Source organism: Leptonychotes weddellii, chromosome 6 (genome assembly GCF_054177405.1).
Source record: "Leptonychotes weddellii isolate Sample4059 chromosome 6, ASM5417740v2, whole genome shotgun sequence".
In the NCBI taxonomy this organism is placed as follows: Eukaryota; Metazoa; Chordata; class Mammalia; order Carnivora; family Phocidae; genus Leptonychotes; species Leptonychotes weddellii.
In genome coordinates, this window is record NC_138374.1 from 95,655,227 (window position 1) to 95,670,472 (window position 15,246).

General features: G+C 37.2%; 1 protein-coding gene across 1 annotated transcript in view; it reads left to right on the forward strand.

Moving 5' to 3' along the window:
- The window catches only part of AXDND1 (axonemal dynein light chain domain containing 1), a 77,772-nt gene that overhangs the window by 34,548 nt on the left and 27,978 nt on the right, over positions 1–15,246 (forward strand). The window contains exons 11-16 of the mRNA XM_081823190.1: positions 142–246; positions 8,315–8,435; positions 9,963–10,064; positions 11,131–11,294; positions 12,593–12,665; positions 14,954–15,181. Of these exons, the coding sequence (XP_081679316.1) occupies positions 142–246; positions 8,315–8,435; positions 9,963–10,064; positions 11,131–11,294; positions 12,593–12,665; positions 14,954–15,181 (793 nt within the window). The remainder of the gene's footprint in view (positions 1–141; positions 247–8,314; positions 8,436–9,962; positions 10,065–11,130; positions 11,295–12,592; positions 12,666–14,953; positions 15,182–15,246) is intronic.

Genomic DNA, 15,246 nt, shown 5'->3' on the forward strand with positions numbered 1-15,246 from the left:
TGATTTGGCTTATAAGGTATAAAAACTAGGAAGAGATTTACACATAACTGAGAAGATTCCTGAGTATAAATCGGATTTTCTGGGTAGGAACTTTTTGGAACTCTTCAACTATGAATATAAAATTTCTTTGCTTTATTTCAGGGAGCTGTGTCTGGTTCGGGCTCATGATATGAAATTAACAAAGGAAGCAGAGAAAGCCCACAAGGATTTGGCACAAGCTCTTTTAGATGCTGAAAAGAATGCTAGGTGAGTTACCAGATGTTAGCCATTATGTCATACATGCTTCACACCTTATTTGAAGAAACAAAATTTTATAGAAACATTTGAAGTTTTTTATTACAACAGTGCCTGGAGGAGTTAATATATGTACAAGAAACTTTTAATAAACATATTTATTAACTCCTCCGGGCACTGTTTAATACACGTCTCATAAATGTCTTCTTGTGTGAATTTTCCAGGGGTGTATCCCTAGAAGTGGAGTTACTGGGTCATAGGCCATGCATGGCCTTGTCTTGCCAGGATGTTGCCAAATGCTCTACAAAGTAGTCGGACCAGTATATCCTCTCATCAGTGTATGAGATTTCCCTTTTGTCCATATCTTTTATCAGTCTGATGGGTATGAAAAGGTATCTGGTTTTTGTTTGTGTTTTCCTAATTAGTAGTGTGAGTCTAGTTCTTTTTTAGATTTTAATAAATCTACTACGATCCTAATGTTTTTATCCTATTTTAGGGGTTAGCAAACTTTTCCTGTAAAGGGTCAGGTGGTGAGATGTGGTTTCTGATGCAACTATCAATCAACTCTGCCTTCGTAATGTGTGCTACTGGAGTGTAAAAGAAGGCAAGGGCAATACCAGAACATGGCTGTGTTCCAATAAAACTTTATTTATTGACACTGAAATTTGAAGGTATAAACATTTTCACGTGTCACAAAATATTGTTATCCTATTGCTTTTTTAACCATTAAAAATATAAAAAGTAAAATATGTAAAAAACTAAAAATCTAAAATTCTTAGCTTATGTTCTATACAAAACACAAGTGGTGGGTTGTAAACCCACAGGCTGTAATTTGCTGACCTTTATTCTATTTTATTTTCAGTTAGAGTTCTAATTACTAGGAAGCTCTTGGGTATATATCAAATGACATATCTGATTGTATTTTTAATTTTTCTTATTTAATTGATTAAAAATAATATACTATCATAGAAGCATTATATGTGCCTTGTAAGTAGAAAATACAAACAAGCAAAAATGAATTAAAAATATCCGCTTCACCACCCATAGATTACTGCTATACATGCCTTAGTGTATATCCTTTTTTCCCTATGTGTATGTGCACACATGCATTGTTTTAAATTGTACTGTATATACTATTATACAGCCTGTTTTTTTTTTCAGTCAACAGTCTCTACCTGTTTCAGTAAAGTTTCACTTCACAAATTACCCAAGTCATATTCAAATTTTCCCAATTATTCCCCAAATGTATTTTACATTGGGTTGTCCAAACCAGTATCCAGTCTAGGGCCACACATTGTACCCTGTTTTATGATCCTTTTAATTCAGCATAGTCTTCTGCTTTTTAAAAAAATGTGTTGAAGAGTAACTATTTTTTTTAAAAATCAAGAAAAACACAAATGTATACAAAATCTAAATTCAGAGATATCTTACTTTTATTCTATTTTATTCCTTACTAGAATGAGAAGGGTACCTTGATCATTTTTTGTGCACTGAATATACTGCTGTTTTCTGTAGATGATTCACCCTTCTTGTCTTAGCAGAAAACTATTCTATACTTTGTCTTCTATCCTCATTCCTCTAATAGTATCTCTCCATCCTCTTTCTGAGCTGATGACCTTTCTTTCTAAAAAGCAGAAGTAAACGGAAGAGAACTCCTGCTCTCACCCCTACATCTACCCACCTGCCTGCATCTGTGCTCATCTGATACTCATGCCCATCTTTTACTGTGGACCAATTGTCTCTTTCTTTCTAAGGCCAATCTTCCCATTTGTGTACTATTCCATCATCTCATACCTAATCAAGATATTTTCAGCAAATATTCCCTATTTCTCCCATATCAATTTTTCCCTCTTTTCCTGATTAGTCCCATTAGTATACAAATATGCTATAAGTACTCCCATCTCAAAACAACAGCCAAAAAACAAAAAGACTCCTAAGTCTCTTAGGAGTATCCATGCGTATCCCCTTCTAGCTATGGCCGCATTTCCTCCCCGCCCCTGCTGCTTATAGTAATCTTCTTCAAAAAGTTGTCATATTCAGTGTGTCTACTCCTGGTCCTCTCTTTGTCACTCCAATCAGGCTTTCACTACCCCCACCGCACCAAAGTGCACTTGTCAAATTCAACAGTGACTTTCATGTTGCTAAATCTAAAGGTCGCTTCTCAATTCTCCTTTAACTTGACTTACCGGCCGCATTTATCAGAACTAATCACTTGCTCTTGCATGAAGCAATGTCTTTCAGTATATCACACTCTCCTAGTTTCCTCCTCCTTTACTATCTGCTTTTTCTTACTGATATCCCTTGCAGATTCCTTTTCTTTTCACCAATTTCTATTTTTTTTTTAAGATTTTATTTATTTATTTGACAGAGAGAGACACAGACAGAGAACACACGCAGGGGGAGTGGGAGGGAGAAGTGGGCTCCCCACAGAGCAGGGAGTCCGATGCGGGGCCCGATCCCAGGACGCTGGGATTATGACCTGTGCCAAAGGCAAACGCTCAACGACTGAGCCACCCAGGCGCCCCTCACCAATTTCTAAATGGTAGAGTGTGCATTCCATGGATCTTTTCTGTATCTATATTCACTGACGAAATCTCTTCAGTTTCCTGGCTTTCAATGTCATCAACCTGTATACTCTCAGCTCACAAATATGTATCTACGCCCTTCTCCACAAATTTGTACGCCCAGTTTCAATCTTCTCTTTGAATTCCAGACTTACATATTCCACGGCCTCAACACTTCTCTTAGCTACCTAACATTCCCAAACCGAATTCCTGTTCTTTTCCCCAAAACTACTTCTCCCACACTCATCTCATTTCAGTTAATGGCAACTCCATCCTTCCAGTTTCTGGGGCCAAAACTCTTGGAGTCCTTCTTGATCCCTTTCTTTCTCTCACATCTCACCTTTCTCTGTGGCAAAGTCGGTCACCTTTCACTACATATGCCGAGTCCTCCTCACTTCTGTCCTGCCATCTGCATCTCTTGGCTACGGTGTTGCGGTAACCTCGGAATCACCTTTTTACTTCTGCGTGTACACCACAGTAGGCTGTTCTCCACACACCAGCCAAGATTGTTGTCGAAAACCGACCTCTGGGCTCTGGAGCCAAAATACGACCCGAAGATGGAGTTTGGGGATAAAGAGGAACAATAGTTTTATTACTTTGCCAGGCAAAGGAGGCCGGAGCAGGCTAATGCCTTCAAAACTGCAGACCTGCCCCGGGTAAAAGGCTGAGAGTTTTATAGGAAAATGCAGGTTCTGGGCGGTTTCACTAGGAATCTGGTATGTGCTGCCAGCCACATTCCTCATGTCTTCAAGGTGGTCTCGTGACTGATGCTTGTGCCGGCCATGAGTCTGGTTACTAGGTATCAACATCCATACCAAGTTCCTGGAACAGAGGATCCCACAGAAGCACAAGTGAATGGGGGAGGGGGCTTCAAGAATGAGGAAGAGAAAAATTTGTTCAACTTGGAGTCAAACCTTGCTGAAACATTAGTATGTCCATCTTAATTTCCATCCGTCTTTACAGTTCTATGTGGTTTCAGTATGATCTCTTAAAATTTGACTCCAATAATGTCATTTCTCTGCTCAAAATTCTGTAATAGCTCCCCATCTTAGAGTAAAGGGCCATGTTTTTAAAAAATGGTTTACAAGACTCATCCTACCGGGATTTCTCTGACTTCTCCTACTTTATTCAGACTTGCGGCCTTTGTGCTGTTCTTGAACATACCAGACAGGCTCCCACTTGGGGCCTGGAATCCTCTTCTCCCTCCCCGCCCCCAAGAGCTGCTAGCTTCCTCCCTCCTTCCTTTGGACCTTTGCTCATCCCCCTCCATTTAAAACACAATATATTTTGTGCTCTCAATCTCCTTTCCCTGATGATTTTTATCTATTGCACTGTCACTACTTAGTATGTTTTACTTTTTTATTTGTTGATTATCTCTTCCAACTAAACTTTATAAGGGCAAAGTTTTATTTTGTTTTGAATAGTGCCTGGCATATAGTAGGCACTAAACAGATATTTGTTGAATGAATTAATAAAAATAAGTTAGAACTTCTTTTGTGCTAATGTCCATTATAAGAACATCTAAAGCCAGAGAGAAAGGGAAGGAAATCGAGAAAGTCTGAAGTACGATGGGTTTTGTGTGTGTGTGTGATTAGAAATTTTTACTAATATTTTAAAAAATAATAACTGATTATTTTATTGACAATTAGGAAAATAGAAACAAGTAAGGAAAAAAAGCACCCATAATTCTTTCTCTCAGAGGTAAACACTATTAATATTTTCATATATTTTTCTTTTATCGACTTCTATGTATTTTTTATATAAACGAGATCAAACTGAATATATAATTTTACCATTTGGGTTATCTCATGTTACAAACATGAAAAATTTTCCCATGTACCAAAATACTAACAACAACAAGATCTTTAATTAGTTGCAGAGCATTTTAATCATAGAGCTATATCATATATTTTATGTGACCAATCCCTTATTATTGGACATGAGGTTATTTCTGAATTTTTTTCCTTTGCTATTATAAGCAAGGGTCATTGATTCTCTTTTTAAAATCACTGTCTGGGGTGCCTGGGTGGCTCGATCAGTTAAGTGTCCAACTCTTGATCTCAGCTTAGGTATTGATCTTGGTGTTGTGATTTCAGGTCCTGCATTGGGCTCTATGATGGGTGTGGAGCCTATCTGAAAAAAAAAAAAATAAACGTCTTACTTTCAGGTAGTAATGTGCACAAATTGTAAGGGTATATAACTTGTTGAATTTTCATATGTGTATTCACCTATGTGACACCTGGGGTGATTAATTTTTATTAGGTACTCTGGACAAGTGGAAGTCTCCAAAAAGAAGCCTTTCAAGAACTGATGCTGGTGGTTCTTGGCTTTCACCAAAATTAGAAGAATTCTATGTCACAGGCTTTTAATTCTTTAAAAAAAAAAAAAAATATATATATATATATATATACACATACACACACACATATATATTTATTTAAATACAATTAATTAACATATAGTGTATTAGTTTCAGAGATAGAGTTCAGTGATTCATCAGTTGTATATAACAGCCAGTGTTCATTACATCACACGCCCTCCTTAATGTTCATCACCCAGTTACCCCATCCCCACAACCACTCCCCTCCTGCAACCCTCAGTTTGTTTCCTATGATTAACAGTCTCTTATGGTTTGTCTCCCTCTCTGGTTTCATCTCGTTTTATTTTTCCCTCCCTTCCTCTATGCTCCTTTGTTTTGTTTCTCAAATTCCATATATGAGTGAAATCATAGGATAATTGTCTTTCTCTGATTGACTTATTTCGTTTAGCATAATACCCTCTAGTTCCATCTATGTTGTTGCAAATGGCAAGATTTCATTTTCTGATGGCTGCATAATATTCCATTGTATATATACATATATACCACATCTTTTTTATCCATTCATCTGTCAATGGACATCTGGGCTCTTTCCATAGTTTGGCTATTGTGGACATTGCTGGTATAAACATAGGGAGGCAGGTGCCCCTTCGTATCACTACATTTGTATCTTTGGGGTAAATACCCAGTAGTGCAATTGCTGGGTCATATGGTAGCTCTATTTTCAACTTTTTGAGGAACCTCCATACTGTTTTCCAGAGTGGCTGCACCAGCTTGCATTCCCACCAACAGTGTAGGAGGGTTCCCCTTTCTCAGCATCCTCACCAATGTTTATGGTTTCCTGAGTTGTTCATTTTAGCCATTCTGACTAGTGTGAGGTGGTATCTCATTGTGGTTTTAATTAGTATTTCCCTGATGCCGAGCAATGTTGGGCATTTTTTTTTTTAAAGATTTTATTTATTTATTTGACAGAGAGAGACACAGCGAGAGAGGAAACACAAGCAGGGGGAGTGGGAGAGGGAGAAGCAGGCTTCCCCGCAGAGCAGGTAGCCCAATGCAGGGCTCGATCCCAGGACCCTGGGATCATGACCTGAGTCGAAGGCAGACGCCTAACGACTGAGCCACCCAGGCGCCCCAATGTTGGGCATTTTTTCATGTGTCTGTTGGCCATTTTGATGTCTTCTTTGGAGAAATTTCTGTTCATGTCTTCTACCCATTTCTTGATTGGATTATTTGTTCTTTGGGTGTTGAGTTTGATAAGTTCTTTATAGATTTTGGATACTAGCCCTTTATCTGATAAGGCATTTGCAAATATTTTCTCCCATTCTGTCAGTTGTCTTGATTTTGTCAACTGTTTCCTTTACTGTACAAAAGCTTTTTATCTTGATGAACTACCAATAGTTCATTTTTGCCTTTGTTTCTCTTGCCTTTGGAGACGCGTCTAGCAAGAAGTTGCTATGGCCAAGGTCACAGAGATTGCTGCCTGTGTTCTCCTCTAGGATTTTGATGGATTCCTGTCTCACATTTAGGTCTTTCAACCATTTTGAGTCTATTTTTGTGTATGGTGTAAGGAAATGGTTCAGTTTCCTTCTCCTGTATGTGGCTGTCCAGTTTTCCCAACACCATTTGTTGAAGAGACTGTCTTTTTCCCATTGGATAGTCTTTATTGCTTTGTCAAAGATGAGTTGACCATAGAGTTGAGGGTCCATTTCTGGGCTCTCTATTCTGTTCCATTGATCTATGTGTCTGTTTCTGTGCCAGTACCATACTGTCTTGATGATGACAGCTTCGTAATAGAGCTTGAAGTCCAGAATTGTGATGCCACCAGCTTTGGTTTTCTTTTTCAACATTCCTTTGGCTATTTGGGGTCTTTTCTGGTTCCATACAAATTTTACGATTATTAGTTCCAGCTCTGTGAAAAAAACTTGATGGTATTTTGATAGGGATTGCATTGAATGTATAGATTGCTCTGGGAAGCATAGACATTTTAACAATATTTGTTCTTGGGGCACCTGGGTGGTTCAGTTGGTTAAGTGTCTGCCTTCGGCTCAGGTCATGATCCCAGGGTCCTGGGATCAAGCCCCATGTCAGGCTCCCTGGTCAGCAGGGAGCCTGCTTCTCCCTCTGCCTCTCCCCACCCCCACGTCCCCCACTCATGCTTGTGTGCACGCGCGCTCTCTCTCAAATAAATCTCAAATAAATAAAATCTTAAAAAAAAAAACCCCACAATATTTGTTCTTCCAATCCATGAGCATGGAACGTTTTTCCATTTCTTTATGTCTTCCTCAATTTCTTTGATGAGTATTCTATAGTTTTCTGAGTACAGATCCTTTGCCTCTTTGGTGAGGTTTATTCCTAGGTATCTTATGGTTTTTGGTGCAATTGTAAATGGGATCCACTCCTTAATTTTTCTTTCTTCTGTCTCATTGGTAGTGTATAGAAGTGCAACTGATTTCTGTGCATTGATTTTATATCCTGCCACTTTGCTGAATTCCTGTAACGGGCCTTTAATTCTTGCAGCAAAGTTAATATTCCTTGGGAGGAGGTGTTTCAAATGGCTTGTGAAATGCTACCCCTTTACAACTTCTTTGTTTGTATTCAATCTCAGAAGCACTTTTAATTCTAATTTAATTCTAAGCTTCAGTTTAAGTTGGAAGGAAAAGGTATGTTCTGGTAAACATGAAGAAAAGATAGTTAAGAAAAAGGTACTTACTTGATTATACTTAATCTTTAGTTGGTTGGTAGAGAATTTCTTTAAATCATATTAATTATATATAATTTAAAAGTATAGTGGCTCATAATTACTGGGCTTTGTGTCTTTAATAAAGAATCCTAATTCTATTTTGTATTCAGATTTTTAAAATTAGATATACTGCTGTTATTCTATTGCAATACCATGTTGTGAAAATTCTAGTGAATAAACAATATGAAGAAAAGCATTTAGAGCAAGGAACAATATATTGAATTTTTTACTTTAAGACTTTTGTAAGATTTATACATGAAATGTGACTATTTTTTCTTCTATTTCACTGGGTACCAGCAATTATGCCATAATTACTTTATGATGAATTTTAAAAGAACAAATTGCCTATTTTAGAACAAAGTTGTTGTTTTTTAATGTCCAGTATCATAACAATTATCCAATAAATGTGACTTCTCAAAAACAAAGTCTGTATATACTTTTTAATTTTTCTTTTAGGATTGTAGAAGAATACCATGACTTATACACATTGCAGAGAGGAAGGATGGAGAGTGATATTAAACAGTTAATGGCAGAAAGAGATCTCTGGAGCTCAGCCACATATGAATTGGCCCTAAAGGTTGGCTCATCTGGAATCATAACTCAGACTTCTTTTTTGACTGAATAAAGTTTTGTTTTACAATTTTCAGTAATCTAGACAAAAATTTTAAAAATGAGAATGTATATTTAGTTTATGAATAATGTAGCTATTATGGGCCTTACAAAAAGGAAGTTACATTTTTTCTTTTGTTTCTTCTCTATTAAGTACTTCTCTATTGCCCAGTTAAGGGCTCTTTTTCTCACCAGAATCTATGAAGTATGAGCAAGAATTCTTTTTCTATTGTTTGTGAACATGTTAAAACTTTCAAGTTAAATTTATACTAATAATAAACTAGGAAAAATTGTTTGTATTTTTTCACACAGTGTAACAATATTAGGATTATATGACTTTGGTTCTATTACCTTGGCATCTAAGATGACAAATGAGTTAAAATATGGCAGTCTGTGGGCCACTAATGTAATACTTTAGGGAAATAGAATAGTCCCACAATATTCTATTTTTTTGAAATGTTTGCTGGTTGGTTGCCTATTCTCACACCTGGGACTTGGTGTTTATTAAGTATTAACAGCAAATTATGACCCTCAACAGATTCAAACTTCTGTCTCATTTTCTCTGGAATAGTCAGATCTCATCTAGGATATAATGTTTCATCTGATGCAGAATTTTAAAATGACATGTCAAGAGGAAACAATCATGACAGTAAATGTATAATATATTTTTAGAGCTAGGCCTGTTCAATAGGAACAAGAAGAAGACAAGTGAATTTCTTCACTCTAGAAGTATTTAAACAATAGAGAACTGACCCCTTGTAGTGGTTTCTGTGGAAAAATACCTTGAATTGGTGGAGGCTTTGTGTTAGCTCATCTCTAAAGGCCCTTCCGACAGGAAATGAATGACAGCTAGAATCACCTCCCTAAAAAAAAGACTTTGTTTCTTTTGTTCATGGCAATACGCACAGTGTCTAGAACAGTCATTCATTGAATGACTATATAATTGATTCAGGATACCAGTGGTTCTCAAAGTATGATCCAAGGACCCCCTGGGGATACATGAGACCCTTTCACGAGGTGAAAACTATTTCATCATAATATTAAGACGTTATTTACCTTTTTCACTCTCATTTGCACATGAGTGCATAAAAATACCATTTATGTTAATGTATAATGGATTTATTGTTATGTTTAAGTGAATTAACAAATACATATTTTAAATAATTTCAGTTTTAAGTTTCAATACAGTGACTATCGAATAGATTTAATGCATATAAATGAAAGTTCTTTGGAGTCTTCACTAATTTTTAAGAGTATAAAAGGGTTTTGAGATCAGGTTGCTTAAGAACCTCTGCTATATACTTCAGTTAGATTCCAGTTTAGGAGGTTTAGAAAACATGAGTTTATGATTCAAATAGGTCATGATTTAAACAAGAAATTGTGATTGAATTAATGATTCAATGAAAAATTGATACTTGAAATTGGTTTGGGTTTAATAAATCACAGTGGTTTATTAATGTCTTAGATTCCTCATTTTAGTACTTTCTTCAAATAGGTAATTGAAAAAAATAGAGTCATATTGGCTAAAAGACTTTACCTCAATGAAAAAGGTTGGAATAAATATGCTAAGCATTTCATCATACTGCTGTCAACCAAGGTAAAGCTCAATTTACTTATGTTATGAGAAGAGAGACTCTAGCCTTTGAGGGTTTAAGAAGCCTTTGCTAAGTTTATAAATTTTAAATATAGTTTTGTATTTGTGCTTTATTGTGAGCGGAATGAAAAATCTAAGGAAATGTGAATAAATGCTCTTCTTTATATTTGTCTTCTAGCCTAATTAAAGCAATTAAGCAATTTATCTAAGTTAATAATACTGCAAATGTTATTTATAGACTTATTCTATTTGTTAGTATTTAAATTAAAAAAATGTAAGTAGCTATGTTCATTGAAATAGTGGTATTCTTGATGCATTTTATGCAATTTTATGCAAAAATTCAATGAGCACACTTGGTTGAAAAGGAGAGAAGTGGCATTTAGTGTGTTTCTAGAGTCGTACCATTTACACTAGTCATTTCATACTTTTTTTTTAAGATTTTATTTATTTGTCAGAGAGAGCATAAGCGGGGGGGAGCAGCAGGTAGAGGGAGAAGCAGGCTTCTGCTGAGCAGTGAGCCCGATGTGGGACTAGATCCCAGGATCCTGGGATCATGGCCTGAGCCGGGGGCAGCCGCTTAACTGACTGAGCCACCCAGGCATCCCTCATTTCATTCTTATAGCAATTCTGTGAGATATATATTAAGGTCTTTATTTTGTAGATAAGAAAAATTAATCCCAATAAATTGAATAACATCCCATAAGGTTACATAGCCAATAATTGGCTAGGATTCACATTTGGTTTTGTTTGGCTTTGAAATTCCTGTTCTTTCCAATGTACCACACTACCTCCCATGAAAGTCCTGTGGGGAAACTGGGCTCATGTTGCAAAGGAAAAATATCTTGTTTCCAATATTTTATGTACCATGGAAAATTCACCAGCAAAGGAACTGTGTGGTGTTACTGATGATATTTTGAAAGAGAAATATCTTCTCAAGTTTGATCCATTTTCTATGGATGTCTCTAGTATTATGATATTAATACACTAATTAATTTTATTAGTGTATGCTAATAAGTATTTGTTATGTGAATAAGTGAATGAGTGGTTTGATTCCATGCATATTATCTAGGACACTGCAGACCTTGCACTATTGCAGAAGTTGACACAGAAATGGAGAAGCTCAATGAATAGATTTAAAAAGGAAGTGGAACAAAATGAAGAGTCTACAAGGGAGAAATTACAAACTGTTAAGGATGGTCTTATCACATGGCAGGAGTTCTTCAGAAATGATGGGTGGGTCTATAAGAATCTTGTTTTTGATTATACTGTGTCATATCTGATAACTCAATCCAATTCTTTCTCTCTTTTTCTCTGCCTCTCTTTGCTCTTGTGATGACTCTAACATTGATTTGGTCAGGCAACTAACAGCCCTTCCAAGGCTGCAGTCCTGCTAGGGGCTTGAGTGGTTTTGTGGTTTCTGGTGCTAACCATCTCTGTGGTCCATCCTGCTCCTTCTACCCACCTGCTGCTGCCTCCATTCTGTTCAGCTGTTTTACTTTTCTCTCCTCTCCTCTTCTCTTCTCCTTCTCTTCTCTTCTCTTCTCTCTTGTTAAAATCACATCAACTTATGTCATTATTACTGGAGCCCCTGAATATCTAGATCCATCTGCAGATTCTGTAACATAGTGCATATGCAGAGAAATAGAATCAATGGGTGGCCATTATAAGGTGATTGATTTGGATTGGATATTATACTGTGTAACAATTAGAGAAATCTGACGGTGGACAAGCTGCCTATAAAGTAGTTAAGTCAAGGTGGGATGATTAAATCGCAGCCAAAGTTAGTGGGAATCTGGACTTTGAATGCAGGCTTGATTCAGTGATTTCTAAGGGTTTTAATTACTTTAAGATGCTTTGTCTGTTGAGGAAACATGTTTAGGTACCATTTCCATTTCAAATTGAGGACGATGGTTTCAGTTTTTCAGATCCTCTAAGGTTTCCGAGTTAGCAGAGTTGGAAGTTCTGGAAGCTGAAGCTGGTACATATCCAAGCTGTTGGCTGCTGCCATCCCTGTTTCTACTGTTTGTTGACTCTTAGCTGAGAGGGGAGCTGAGGTGGGACAGGGGTTCTTATTTCTCTTTCTCTTCAGAACCTTTTATCAAGAGCTTTCTCCTTGTGAGACTTCAGAGATACTAAAGGAAACTTTCTTACCAAAAGTTGGGCCTCTTGACCTAAATGTTGAGTCTTAATTATTTATTAGGCTTCCCTTCTATTTACAGATTGTTTTGTCTGCTGTATTCAACCGAATTGCTCTTAAGATGATCTAATTTTGGATGGCAAAGACCCAGAGACCACCCTTTTAATACTCTCATGGCCTCTGACCCTGTAACTTGATTGCTCAGGGCTGGTTGGAGCCTGAAATCATATTTATATTTGCAAATTTAAAGATGAATGCATATGAGGATGGAAGGCATGTTTGAAAATCATTCGGGAGAAACCTAATATTGTTCTGTAGTATATGGATTCATGATTTTCTTTGTTTATACATTGTTCTGAGACCCTGCTCTTGCTCCTTTTCCTTTTTCCAATAGAAAAGACATTTCATCTCCTAGTAAAGAAAACATATTCGAATCCATTATTTCAGATTTCAAGCAGTGGCAAAAGGTAAGACTTTATAATAAACCGTTTGGTAATCAAAATGCCGTTTGTAAGCTTGCCACTCGTCACCTACAACTGAGTCACACCTCATCCTTCCAGAATGCCATACTGCATTTTATGAAAGACAAAGAAAATAGCAAGATTCCAGGGGCTTTTAAAAACACACTTAAATATTTTATTTTCAGTTCTATTTTGGATTTTTGAGGCAAATAAAGTTAGGCTGCCAGAAAAAAACTGGGAAAAGATACTTGGGTGGCAGTGAGGGTAGTTCTGATTCTCTCCTCTAAACGTCAGATATAAGTGACATTTGTGCCTCTCCTGTCCCTGCCTTCTCTCTTAAGGACAACTTGGACTTTTAAAATTCATAACATCTCTTTAAAACTTGTGGTACAGTATATACATAACATCACATTTACCGTCTTAGTCATTTTTCGGTGTACAGGTCAGGGGCATTAAGTACATTTACATCGTTGTGCGCCCACCACCACCATCCACGTCCAGTATTTTTTCATCTTCTTAAACTGAAACTCTACCCATGAAACAAGAACCCCCTCTATCCCCTCCTTCCCCAGCTCCTGGCAACCACCATTGTACTTTCTGTCCCTCTAAATTTGACTACGCTAGACATCATATGTCTGGAATCACAGTATTTGTCCCTTTGTGATGGGCTTATTTCCTTCAGCATAATGTCCTTAAGGCTCATCTGTTTTGTTGCCTGTGTCAGGATTTCCTTCCTTTCAAAGGCTGAAGAATATACCACTGTAGGTGTTTACTACACTTTGTTTATTAATAACATCTTCTTAAAAGAGTTTGAGCTTTGAAAATAGCTTTCATTAATCAAATTACTATAATGTCATAGCAGTCTGACAAAGGAAAATATGTAAGATATTGAAATACCTCCAGGGGCGCCTGGGTGGCTCAGTCGTTAAGCGTCTGCCTTCGGCTCAGGTCATGATCCCAGGGTCCTGGGATCGAGCCCCTCGTCGGGCTCCCTGCTCTGCGGGGAGCCTGCTTCTCCCTCTGCCACTCCCCCTGCTTGTGTTCCCTCTCTCGCTGTGTCTCTCTCTGTCAAATAAATAAATAAATAAATAACATCTTTAAAAAAAAAAAAGAAATACCTCCAAAGCGAGTATCAGACTCACAGCCTGGGTGAAGTCTCCTCCAGATCCCAAGGAAGCTGTTTTCTTGTCTTTTGGAATGATGGGAGCAGAATATTCTCAGAATTGATGTTTGTTGTCCTGTTTATATATAGCAGGTTTAGTGACTCTACTCTTTATCTGGTAATTTTGACATTGCATAGGTAAGATTGAAAAAAAATCATGCTGCTTTATTTCGTAGGGGTAATAATAATTCGCATTCATTAAGCACTTACGCTGTCAGGCTGAAGGTGCTTTCCACACAGTATGGTACTTATTCTTCACTGCAACCGCCGCATGCAGGTTTTATGATCCCCGTCTCGCAGATGCAAAAGGGAAGCTTAGAAATGTTAAGTCACTTGCCTAAGTTGTCTATAAATGGTAAGTGGTGGAGTCAGAATGAGTCCAGATCTCTCCACCCCCAAAATCCTTGCCCTTAATTGCTCTGCTACATTGCTTCCCTGTACTGATTACTCTTTTTGAAGCATGGGTGATTTGTTTGCATTATCTGGGTCACAATTATGTAAATTGCACTTTATTATAGGACTTGGACTCTGGGCTAGACAAATAAAACACAACCTATACATTCTAGCAACTTTCCCAGTCCAGTGGGGATCATGTAAACAGATATGTGATACCCTCACCAAAGCAGGTAGTAATTAAACATGCTCAGCTCTCTGGTCCTTATTTGCTTGTCATTCATTTTTACCCATATAGGATTTAATATAATTATTTTCAACTGGTAAAATATGGGTTATCTTACACGATATTATACTGAATTTAAAGTCACTTTAATTTTTTTAAAGATTTTATTTATTTATTTGATAGAGAGCACAAGCAGGGGGAACGGCAGGCAGGGGGAGTGGGAGAAGCAAGCTCCCTGCTGAGCAGGGAGCCCGATGTGGGGCTCGATCCCAGAACCCTGGGATCATGACCTGAGCCAAAGGCAGATGCTTAACCGAATGAGCCACCCAGGTGCCCCCACTTTAATTTTAAAAATAAAATTATGTCACATGAAAAAAATTGTATGAACAAATAATAATAGGGCATATAACTCTAAAATAATTGGCAGTCATTGGGAAATAAGGATCTGGGTAGACTTTGATGAAATCATTAGTGAATAATAGTCTAATTTCCTCACCCCTTTTCATTCTCTAGATGTTGAATGAAGATAAAGACAAGTATACTGGGGATTTTCTAGTGTCAAAATATGATTCTCTCAAGATTATTAAACATTTACAAGAAAACTGGACAGATGTTGGGTTTGGGATATTGAATCGCCATAAAAGTATGGAGGGGGAGATGCCACCAGAGCAAGAGCACATGAAGGAAATTGTGAAAACCATAGGAAGACTCTACAAAGAATTTGAAATAAGAATAAATGGGGATAATGGTAAGAAAAAAACAATGATATGTTGCTTGACATTATAAAACAGTTTTTTTTTTTTTTT